Source organism: Polyodon spathula, chromosome 25 (assembly GCF_017654505.1).
Source record: "Polyodon spathula isolate WHYD16114869_AA chromosome 25, ASM1765450v1, whole genome shotgun sequence".
Classification (NCBI taxonomy): Eukaryota; Metazoa; Chordata; class Actinopteri; order Acipenseriformes; family Polyodontidae; genus Polyodon; species Polyodon spathula.
In genome coordinates, this window is record NC_054558.1 from 20,332,525 (window position 1) to 20,344,555 (window position 12,031).

The following is a 12,031-nucleotide window of genomic DNA, read 5'->3' on the forward strand; positions in this document are numbered from 1 at the left end:
TTTTTTTTTTTTTTTTTTTTTAATGTTACTGTACGTTCTCCAGATCTGTGATCTTTTACATGTGTGGGAAGTCAGGTTTACAAGCCAGATTGTAATGTGTAGATGTCAGTGGCTTGGACACATTTTTTTCAGGCTGGTTAATGGGTTAGATGAGAAGGTATCATTAATAATTTATGACACAGATTTGTAACACTAATGGAAACAGCCAGGACCACAGCAGCTGTACCCCGACAGTTCACAGATCAATCGCAGAATATATTGTAGGTATACCTGCCTGCCCTATCGATTTCAAACACACAATGCAATCCAAAGTGAGATAAGGTACCAGGTACTGTAGTCTGTAGTGGAAAAACAATGCCCTTTGAAATGAAGTCTGCAAAATAATGAAGATATTTCACATACCACCTCAATATTTAATTGGGGGTTTCCATTCCTCTCCAGTTTCAATTATACTTCTTGTAGGATCTCAGTGCTTGAAACTTGTGCTACACCTTTCCTTTTAGACACTTGGTAAGGGACGGTCAGATGGGAAAGCCTGAAAAACAGGTCTATGCAGGGGAACATTGCTGCCATTATCATGTTTAACAAACTTCTTTAAACAGAAAGCACATTATTACCTGCTCTAGTCTTTTCTTTAGTGGTGGCAAAATAACAGCTTTTAAAAAAAAAAAAAAATACACATTCTTATACAGCATCAGTTGAATGGGCCTTTGTAAAAAAACAAAAAATAACACCCAATACCACATATCTGGATTTTAAGGACCACGACTTGTTACATCAAATCATGCAATATGTAACATTTTCCTCAAAATCTAAACCACAATTAGTTGCTAGAAATGATTTATTTTTCTAAATGCAATAACGTGTTATAAAAATGTTAATCCCCTGAATGGAAGTTCCATACCCAACATCTGTCTGATCACTCCTCCACCACTTAAATCACATGCCTTTTTGTGAGCTCAACTCACAACTTGAATTCAATTGACATGATTGCTCAACCCCCATTCAACACTGTATGGACGCTGTTTGGTACAATTCTATTTACTGATTACATGTGAAGTGAAGACACAAACACAAACAACGTGGCTCATGCCACATCCCACCTCCTGCAATGAGGAGACACCATGGGAATATGCATTTGAGCACACTGAAGCGAAACCTGTTTTATATACATTGAAATCAAAACTCAAATTCTGCCTGTAGTCATTGTCCAGATCATCAGTCTAGTCAGATCACACTTTGGTCAGTAATGGGTTTGGAGACTGGTAGAATACAGGCATAAGGAATTGGTTTTGCTTGTTTGGTAGGGAAAACTATTAAAAGTTTATCTAATATTTAACTTAAAAAAAAAAAAAAAAAAAAAAAAAAAAGCCCTAAAGTGAGGGCATGTTTAGTTGCAGTTGGCTAAGTCATTAAACCACTGCTTACATATGGAAGGTCTAGCACGAAAGAGATCTCCCTGGGTGTGTACTACATCACCAGACAGAAATGCGATCACGTTGTCTGATGTCAAAACCAGCGACAGCGAAGCAGGCGTCTGAAGTAATGATCGCCTGTGGTTTAGCGGCAGTCCAGGACACTCCCGAGGTAAACATCACGGCTTTAACTTTCTTCAAGACGTGGCTGCCGAGTCCGGGAACACTTTCTTCAACATGGAGTTTCTCCATAGAGTGATTAACTAATGCTGGCAGGAGGCTCAACAGGCATCAAACATCCACGCTGTGGAGTCCTTCTGGAAGGAAACCCATTTCCACCCAATCATTTGCTATGCTGGTATCCGTAGAAGAAACATCCATATATTATAAATATTACCCATAATGTTGTTGATTTAAACAAATTCTAAATGTTATGTAAAAGAACCACTGTAGTAAATTATATTTTTGGTATTATTATTATTATTATTATTATTATTATTATTATTATTATTATTATTATTATAATGCAATGGCTAATCCCTACTCAGATTCTTGTACTGTGCAAATAACTGTGCCTTAACTGAGCAGGTAAGAAAGGATAAAGGATAGGCCAATTGATAACTGATTAAACATGCATTATGTAATCAGTCACAACGCTGTAGGAGAAACGGAAGACTCTTAGCTTGCAGCTCCCTTAACAACACAACTACTGTGCAGTGGGATCATTGGTTGGGTAATGGGTTAGCTGCAAAAGCACAGTACCTAAACATCAGTCGTTGCGAATATTTGAAGGGGCAGATACCTTGCATGTGGATTTCAGCCTGGGTCAAACATTTCCTAAATAGAGCAGTCTTATTAAACATTTCCATTGCACCTTCTCAGGAAAGGGAAAACAGCTCTCCCATTAGACTGCAGTAAGTGCCACCCCAGGGCTTTATGAGATTAACAACACCGAATAAAAATTAGACAAACAACAGAGATACAAAACATCAACTGGAATGGCTTAGCTACGAGCCTGACATTGACACTGAACTGCCACACAGAAAAGTATGACACACATCCTGCCACAACTTTAAAAGACACGCAAACACAGCAAAATGATACAAATCTGTACGGTGGGGTGCTAGTGATTGAACGAAATGACACAAAGCAAGGGAAATTCAAACTCCACAGTTTGTAAAAACGACAGATGAAGATAGATTTAATAAACTACAATGCATTCTACTCTAAACACTCGTCTCAAAGACAGCTTGGCAATCCCATCCACACAGCATGCATCGGAAACAATACAGCAAGTCTTAACACTTTCACGTTTAAAGTTGTCAAAACGATTACAATGTTTAAAAACTTTAACAGAGAATTGAAATGCAACCCAGGGTTTCGGCAGGTAAGTCGGTCCGCGCAGGTACATTAAGAAACTTACCAAAGAAAGGCGGAATGTGAGACACCGACTCCAGGAACGATCTCGTATCCACTTGCTTGTCAGCCGGGAGCTGCTTAAACTGGTGCTCCATCAAAATAGCCATGGTTGACAGACTTAAAAAGAAAATAAACAAAACAAACCCGGAACTCCCGACGAAGTTTCTCAACTAACACAGGCGCAAGCCACTGAAGCTACTGGCAGCTCCAGGGCCCGCACAGCGAGCTAGATCCAGCAGGTGAAATTACCCAGTCGACCTATCAAAAAAAAAAGGAGGTGGGAGATAGTCTGCCAATGAAAAAAAAAGAGTGCCTTTCTGTAACCTACCTAGCAACAGCATGATGTAGGTTTCCATTGTTCGTTAACCACTGTAAAAAGTGTCCCCTTTTAAAGGAAATATGACAAAATAATTGACCTGTGCTGACTAAAAATAAAATCTCAAACCAGCAGAACGGTTAATAATGCAGCGTTGCCCAATGCAGAATTATAAATGCTAAAAGAGCCAACATTTATTTTCATGTATTTATATCTTATTTACCAGTTTTTATATCTGGCTAGACACACAAGGCTTAATTAGTGAACATCGTCTGGTCGTCATGAAACATTCATGTGCTATCTATTATTGATGCAAGCGGGCAGACGATGACACTGAATGTAGCAATTAAGTTCAATCTTTCTCCAGACAACGCCGCGGCTGCATTCTGACTGATCGTAATGCGGTTTAATAGCTCAATTACAAATAAAACGACACAGTGTCTTAATGCATGGGTCTATTAAACATTATTTATAAAATCTTTTAAATGTTAAGCACTAATCTCTACAATATTTTCATCGTGCGTATACTGTTATTTGACTGTGCTTTACGGTGATAACCATAGTTTCATTGCATGCATTCATTATTTGTTATTTACCATAGTTTCCTGGTCTTATTATTATTATTTTTTTTTACTCTTTCACTAACCTTTTGCTAATTTTTCAAACATTTTTTTCATACAAAAAAAAAAAAAAACCCAGCCACATATGCAAAACCACGTTATACTGAAACTACAAAAAATAAGAACAAAAATCGTCTAAAAATGTCTTGGGCACACCCTGATCCTACTATAAATAATAATTATTACTTTAAAAAAAATAATAATAATAAAAATGCAAATTCTGTTAATCATCTGAACTAAACAAATTGGTATTTTGCCCTTTGTAAATACCCGTACTGTAACCAGGAAGTTGATCTGGTTACCAGGCAAAACAGGAAGCTGCTTGGAGGAACTGTCACAAACAGAAAACGGTTGTTGAAGAACTGTGAGCCGGGAAGAGTTTCAAAAACAACGGCAAAAATCCCCAATAATCATCAATACGTGAGTGTTTTCATCCTTGCGCGTTGTTATCGTGGTTCAGAAATGAAGAATGTATTAAACTGATGTCGCAGTGTGGGCAACAGATAATAATGTAGTTTAGTCGCAGGTGTACTTAATTTGAGATTCCTGCTTGACTGTCCGTGTCCACAGTTTGATTTTGAAAGTTACAGCGCAGCGATGCTTCAGCAGTAACGCTAATGTCTTGCACGGTGAGTTCAGGTTGAGGAGCGATGGCACTGCCCACACTATCTTCACGCTGGTCCGGCCGTTCTCGCTGTCTGGAGCAGCAAATAGTCAGGCAGCGGGAGCAGGAGGCTCTCTGGAGGCAGAAATGGGAGCTGCACCGGCAGTACTTCAAACAACACGATGTGCGAAGCAGCAAGCAGGCGCAGTGGAGTTCCAGCGAGTCCTACCAGCAAAGGTGAGCCGTTTCGCACAGCGCCCATACAGAATCAAATCAGATGTTCATTGTACAGCGACGGCCAAAAGCTGTGCTTCACCCTACAGGTTTTAAACAAAAAACTTTGCTTCAGTTAAGTCGAATGACACCTGCTAAATAATGCTCCTTTAACATATTGAATTGCATACCGCGTTGTAGTTTTTCATAGACTTGAAAAATGTGACATTTAGAACTCTAACATGAAATACTGTACAACTGTTATGGCTTCCGGTAGGCTTTCGAGATATCATTTTGTAGTTTCTTTGATTAAATGGTGTAGAATAAAAGATCGTTTTTTTTTTTTTTTTAATTGTCTCAATTTTAAAATTCTAGAAAATGCAAAACTTTTGGTCACAGCTGTATATGGGTGCACAGTGATACTGCAGCTGTATATGGGTGCACAGTGATACTGCAGCTGTATATGGGTGCATTGTGATACTGCAGCTGTATATGGGTGCACAGTGATACTGCAGCTGTATATGCGTGAACTGTGATATTGCAGCTGTATATGAGTGCACTGATGCTGCAGCTTGCTGTTGGCTCTTGTAAACAGTGCATGCCTTTAAGTTTAGCTTATAACATATGTCATTTTCAGCTTATCACACGGCTTACAAGTTTACACCTGAGAAATTTGCCATGCATTTTGTGTTTGGCTGCTATTAACCACTGCTCAAACGGTTCGTCATTCACACTGACTGGCATCTAGCAGTGCCTGACCTTAAAAGGATTGCTTACATTTCCCTCAGTGAAAAACTGGATGAAAAAAAAAACTCCTCAATTGATGTGAATATAAATTGAACTAAAATAGAGCAACTTGAAAGTGAGACATGTTTCCTGGAGGACTGTAATTAAAAAAAAAAAGAAGCAGGAACTATCAGTCTTTTTTTTTTTTTTTTTTTTACATATTATTAAAAAATAAATATAACTATTTTGTAACTATTTTAATACAACCACCTGTCCCTGTTGTCAGCATGTCTGCGTACCATCGAGATAGGCTGAAGGAGGAGAAGAGGCGGAGTCTTGAGCTGCGCAGGGACCGACTCCGGGCCCTCCTCCAGGAAGAGCGTGACCTGCTGGAAGCGGAGCTCCAAGAAAGCACCCCCAACAGGGACAGCCTGGTCAGAGAGCTGGAGGAGAGGAAGGAAGGGCTGAAATCAGCTAGGGAAGAGCGCAGGAAGAGGGTAAGGACAGTGCCGTTGAGCAGGTGTGTGATCACATACAGTCTGTATCCAAAAAAACACAATGTTGTACATATCTGTCAGTTAAAATATCAAGAAGTAAAATGATAAAGCCTGATCCATCAAAGAGTTGTTCAATACTTGAGGTGTTAAATGATAGCATTGTTACCACTGCACTTGCTTATGCTCATTTGTGATGTTTCAGTTCAGATGCATTACAGGCTCGAAGCGGCGTGATGCAGTCACAGCAGAATTGTAATTAATACTGCACTGAAACTAATTAATTCTAATAAATACTGCATGTACGATTTCTGTGTCAGTTGGCAAACTGCAAGAAATAACTTAGGACCAGCGTGGCACAGTGATGCATCGTGATAAAATATTTTATTTCTGTTCACAGTTCGCTGAAGAGTTGCTGCAGGAGCACTGGAAAAAGAATAATCCAGAGCTACGGCAGGTACTGCAAGCAGTAAAACTGCTTTACCGAGTTCTGCACGTGTACAGTGGACGTATGTTCTGAATGTTATCCTCTGCAGGATATTTCAATATTGTCGTCTATATTGGTGTCTGCGCAGTCATGATATTTAGAATAGGGGTGGGTAGGAGAAAGAGTCTGATAATATTTGTTCATTTGGGATATGTGATTCAATGTATAGAATCGCATGCTGTTAAAATTAGAACTCCAGTACTGTCTGATTCTGAAACGAAAGTCTGCTGATGTCATTGTTCCATAACTAAATGTAAACCTGACCTCAGGATTGTGTCCTTCCCCCACAGAGCTGTGGCTTTCATTTGAGAGGAGTGCTTTGAGTTTTCTAAATTAATTGGCGTCCCTAAAAGAGCTAAGTCACTGTTACTGGAATAGCCACCCTCTCCCTCAAAACATTACTGTTTTCCTGTTCCAGAGATAGCACCTATGTGAATTCACTTTGCAGGTTGAATCTTCCTTACACAAAAACCATGTGGTGAGCAAGTGGGGATCCCAGATCACTGAAAAGAAGCAGGTATGAACAATTTAGCACTCAAAAATGTATAAATGTCTTTGCTCCAAAGGCTATGAGGTAAATGTGACTTTTGGTCACACCAATCAATACCCAGCTAATCAATACCACATTTCACAACTGAACGCAAGCTCCCTGTGATACCCAGGCTGTGCGATTGCTTTTCACTCAGGGGCTGTCATGTATCAGAAGTCGAGTGTATGCTAGTATGATAACATTTCTCAAACTGTGTTAGGTGTCAAGAGAGGATACCCACTTCTGTAGTGTTGCAGTTTAACTTCATTAATAAAGATCACTGGCATTCTAGCAAAGAAAACCAGGATTGTAAACTATGCATATGTATTCTGCAGTTGGTTCATAAATATTATCAGTCTCAAGTATCAGTTAGGGTGGTTTACAACACTGCTTTTATTTCCCAGATGGAGGAAAAGGCTCAGGAGGAGAAGAGAAGATTTGAGAATGAGTACGAAAGGGCTCGGAAGGAAGCAATGGAGAGAATGGAGCAGGATGAGGAGAGGAGGAAGCAGGAGGAGAAGAAGAGAGTTGAGATACTCCAGCAGCAGATGGAAGAGTTGAAACTGCGGGATCTGGAGGTTCGCACTGGTCCGCCACTCCAGGCCTCGGAGCCACCGTTTCACCAGTTATTGTTTTGGACTTGTTAAACACTTCTTCATTGCATTTGTATTGTTATCTGATGTAGGGCAATTATCATTTAAAGTCTCAGAGGGGAAAATTCAATGCACCAACATATGTATAAAGTATTTTACTGTATTACATGAGTGGAAGTCTGAGGGTTTGTGTGCTGATGCAGGAGGTGGCTGTGCTTTCAGACAGAGAAGCTGAGGAAGGAGCAGGAGACTCTGCTACAGCAGCGCTGGGAGATGGAAGAGCTGGAGGAGGAGAGGAAGAAGCTGGAGGAGCGGAGGAAGAAATCTGAGCTGGGGTACTGCAAGAGGGGAATAAGGGAGGGCAGGATAAATGGGAGAGGGAGACGGGCAGAGGGATGAGACAGAAGGATGGAGGGAGGAGCACAGGGAGAAGGATCAATGAGAAAGGAAAGGATGGAAGAAAGAGACCTGCTTGTGAAAAAATGTAATTCATTGAGAAACCAGATGTTCTAAAGTTATAAACTAGATGATATGGATAGGTAAGGGTTAGTCTGTACACATTTCTTTATTATTATTTTTATCTTCTAGACGGTTTTTGACCCGTCAGTACCGAGCCCAGCTGCGGAGACGAGCACAACAGGTCCAGCAGGAGCTGGTAAGTGGGGTGGTTCAGTTTAAGTTCAAGACAAGATGGAAAGCCTGACTGCCAGCCTGACAAAGTTTACTCAGTTTTATAGAAAAGTTGTCTATCTGTCTATATATCTCTATCTTTTGTTTTTACTGTAAGACTGTTGGGTTGGGTGTGTAGAGGAGCAGCAGGCTGGTGTGGTTTGTGAATGTGATTTCTGTCTGTGCTCAGGAGGCAGACCGGCGAATCCTGGAGGCTCTGCTGGAGCAGGAGGGGGTGGAGCAGCAGCTGAACAGTGCGCGCAGGGAGCGAGCCATCGCCGATGCAGCCTGGATGAAGGAAGTGATTGAGGAGCAGCTGCAGCTGGAGAGGGAGAGGGAGGCAGAGTTCGATACCATCTACAGGTTAGCACAACTTTCAGTATTACAGAAGTCCAAAGCTGTCTCAAACTAAAATTGCCTAACTCTGTTAATACGGCTATTCTGCAGTATAACATTTGGTTTTAATATGCTGCAGTTGGTTGGGTACCTTTTTATTCTTAGTATTTGGTTACCATTTGTAGAATTTTTTTTTTTTTTATTGTCAAAAAACTTTCAGCTTTTGTTGGACTTTAGCTGGGTCAACCCTATAAATTGGAAAATAAGTTCTTAATATTACGTTCTTCTTGGTTTATTACCTGGTTTAATGCATTGATTGATTTAGAATACTCTTAAGTGGTAGTTGTGTGAGACTAGCCATGTGAGTCTAACACGTGTGTGTGTGTGTGTGTGTGTGTGTGTGTGTGTGTGTCACAGGGAGGAAGCCCAGCGCATGTGGGAGAAGCGAGAGGCTGAGTGGGAGAAAGAAAGAAGGGCCAGGGAGCGGCTCATGCAAGAGGTAAGCGCTTTTCCAATCCGCTGATCATAATGCTCATAAAATAATTCTGATATTTAAGTTCTGATATTTATTTTAAGTTAGAAACAGTAAATGCTTTACCACCAAGAGCGGTCGTCAAAAAATAAAGCAATCACACAAGTAAATCAGCAGCTGATTCACGCCATGCTTTTAAACCTAAAATAGATGGGTCATTGAAATGCTGAAATAGATTGAAGCGTCTTTGCATCTGTGCAATAGCACATTAAAGCATACGCTAAGGTTGGAGGTCTCTCTGCAGGTGCTTCTGGGAAGGCAGCAACAGCTTGAACAGCAGATGAAGGAGAATCGCCATGCCCAAGAAGAGTCTCTCCAGCGGCGGGAGGAGCTGATCAAAGAGCTGGAGTTGGAAAAGCAGAAGACACACCGCGAGAGAGAGGAGGAGGGAGAGCTGAGGACGGCTCGCAAACAAGAGATCGCTGCACAGGTGCACTCCTGGGGGAGGACCATTTTACATTGGATACTCCTGTTGAGATGGCCTATATTGTTCACATTTATATTGTTAATCCTTTTGCATCGATTTCAAACACATCCAGTGTATATCCCTGCATCAATACATTGTGCAAGCTAATCCATATAAATGTTTAGCGGTATATACAGGAGGCTTTGAAGATTGAAGACGTTTTATTGTTGCTTGCAGCAGAGTGTGAGACTGAGTGTGTTAACATAAATTTTTTTGGGTAACAGATTTCAGAACGGAAGAGGCAGGAGTGGGCAGCTCTGCGCAGGAGAGTCGAGGAGGAAGAGGAGGAGAGAGAGGCTGAGAGGTACCACGAGGAGCAGCAGAAACAGGAGGTAGAGAGGATGACCCAGCGTGGATACCAGGAGAAGGTAGGGATCTCTGAAACAGACTGCGCACAGCTGGGCTGCATTTATTTCAATTTTTTTTTATAGCTGCTAAATTTCCATTCATTCTAATTGAGACTTGTGAAGTCTTGTTCAGTTAGAATGATACAAACAAATCTGGCATTTGTAAAAGATCTAAGGGTGCAGTTGGTGATGGAATGGTATTTGACATACAGTCATCCATTTGTTTCAGGTTCACAATCGCCGAAGAACAGCATGGACATGAGGACAAAATGAGCAGCATGAGTCCAGGATGTGAGGGAGAAGGCTGATGAATGTAGTGAAGCTTGATTTGTATGTGATAAAGCTTTAAAATTTAAAATTGTGTTTGGCATTAGACTAGTCATTTTTAGGAAGCATTAATATGTATATAAATAGATTACAATTTGAAAAGGGTAATGCTGATATCAACCTGCTGCTTCTCAGGAGTTTGGCTTTGGAGATAATGAAATCAGGTACTCAACACATGATGATGAACTGATTTGAAGTGAGTGGGTCTTTTATTTCTGATAATTTTATGTCTGTACAGTGACTTGGAAATGTTTTTTTATTTAGGAGATGTATAATTGCATCTAGCACCGTATCAGCCTGGTATTTAAGGAATGACCCATGCCTGCTCCAGCTAGCAGCATGGCTCATGGAGACGCTGTGTGTACTGGAATAATTAGGACTGGCTACATTAAATCAGTAAGTTTCTGAACCTGCCCATCTCCTAGCAGGATGACAAGGTGCTGCTTTAGAAATAACCTGGACTTGTTTAGCTATAGCATTTGACACCATGTGAAGCTGTCATTGAAAAGATAGCAGCCCATCACCCTAAGATATCATTTCTCCACTCTAGCAAGAACTTTAAGTGATTGTTACAGTCCTGCTAAACAATAACTGTATTCCTAAAGTATGTATTTTTTCTTATTTTTTTTAAATAGCTTCAAAATCGTTGTAGTATGGTGTTATTTTCTAACAAATAAAACAAGTTTTATATAGCAAGTATGTCAGTGTTTTTCTGTTACAAATAATTTTGCTCAATTTAGTTGTGTGCTATAAAAGAGAAAATAATTACAGTAACTATATTTGGGCCATTCCATCAAAAACCAGACTACCAGCAGGCCCAACACTTCTGTCTAATGGATCCTTCTAAATTCACCCCAGCACCATGCATGTAATGGGGTCCTGTGTTAGTAATGACAAAAGAACGATAATTTAAAGCCTGGTTTATTACATAATTAGCAGGCAAGAAAAACAAAACAAAATTATAACACATAAAATGCAGATACAATAATTTTACAGTAAACAAATCTATACAATAAAGGCTAAAAACATCAAACGTCAGGTTACAGTTATAAATACAATTTTATACAATAAAGGCGACTTTATCCAATGTCTGTAATGTACATGAAGACCTGCCCACATTGTATTGTAGAGGACAAGACATTTAACAAACAACTGCTGACTTTCAAGTATAACACTGAGAATTGAGGGTTTGCATCTGCTTTAGATTATTAGCTTTATGGGGGGGGGGGGTTTCTAGCAGCAACAAAAAGACATTTGATATTGAAGTAACCTGGTTGCAGAAAGGATCTCGGCAAACAGCAAAATGCTGTGTACAGTATGGCACCAAACAAACAAACAAACAAAAGACAAATTAAGTGTAAAGATGATCAGGTACACAGTGTCATCGGTGGCATTAGGCCTTTCACACAGACACTTGGCACATTTGTGCCTGGAAATGAAAGCGTACTATACTATAGAGCCATTGGTCACAACATCACATGAAATGCCTGAGAGGTTACCAGTCCACAGAACCAGTGAATTGAGCTGAAAACTTAGTTGATACAGATATAGGAGGGAAATGAATAAAACACAATACTGGAACAACATAGCTCTGAATAATACATTGACAACAATATAAAAAACTAAATGGAAAGAAGCAAATTATATTAAAATAACACATGAAGCTTTTGCTATTTCTGATTTTAATTGAAGGTAACTAATTAACCAGTTTTTTAGGTAATATGTCAAATAGATAGATGAGCTACTGTTACTGTAGACTTAAGTGCATTTAAAAAGTATTTGAAGAGAAATATCTATATAAAAAAAGGAAACCCTGTAGGATGGAAATTCAAATAATTAAGCTCTCTTATGGTATCAAGTAAATGTCATAGCCTGGAGTTGTCATGAAGAAAGTCTCTCATTTCTTCTATAGGTGAGAGTACAAAAGAGGCAGATAGT

General features: G+C 39.9%; 1 protein-coding gene across 1 annotated transcript; it reads left to right on the top strand.

The window, feature by feature from the left end:
• Window positions 1-3,883: 3,883 nt before the first annotated feature.
• Window positions 3,884-10,784, top strand: LOC121299628 (trichoplein keratin filament-binding protein-like). The gene is made up of 13 exons (XM_041227476.1): window positions 3,884-4,190; window positions 4,410-4,611; window positions 5,600-5,810; window positions 6,208-6,264; window positions 6,743-6,811; window positions 7,228-7,401; window positions 7,639-7,751; window positions 8,005-8,071; window positions 8,276-8,448; window positions 8,839-8,920; window positions 9,198-9,383; window positions 9,644-9,787; window positions 9,996-10,784. The coding sequence occupies exons 2-13, from the start codon at window positions 4,421-4,423 to the stop codon at window positions 10,026-10,028; spliced, it is 1,500 nt and encodes a 499-aa protein (XP_041083410.1). The 5' UTR covers window positions 3,884-4,190; window positions 4,410-4,420; the 3' UTR covers window positions 10,029-10,784.
• Window positions 10,785-12,031: the final 1,247 nt, after the last annotated feature.

Excerpts from the sequence above, each read along its gene's own strand:
- LOC121299628 (XM_041227476.1), top strand. The coding sequence starts at position 4,421 with ATGGCACTGCCCACACTATCTTCACGCTGGTCCGGCCGTTCTCGCTGT. Across the intron at positions 7,402-7,638 it reads TGAAACTGCGGGATCTGGAG|ACAGAGAAGCTGAGGAAGGA; the intron begins GTTCGCACTGGT and ends CTGTGCTTTCAG. Across the intron at positions 9,788-9,995 it reads AGCGTGGATACCAGGAGAAG|GTTCACAATCGCCGAAGAAC; the intron begins GTAGGGATCTCT and ends CATTTGTTTCAG.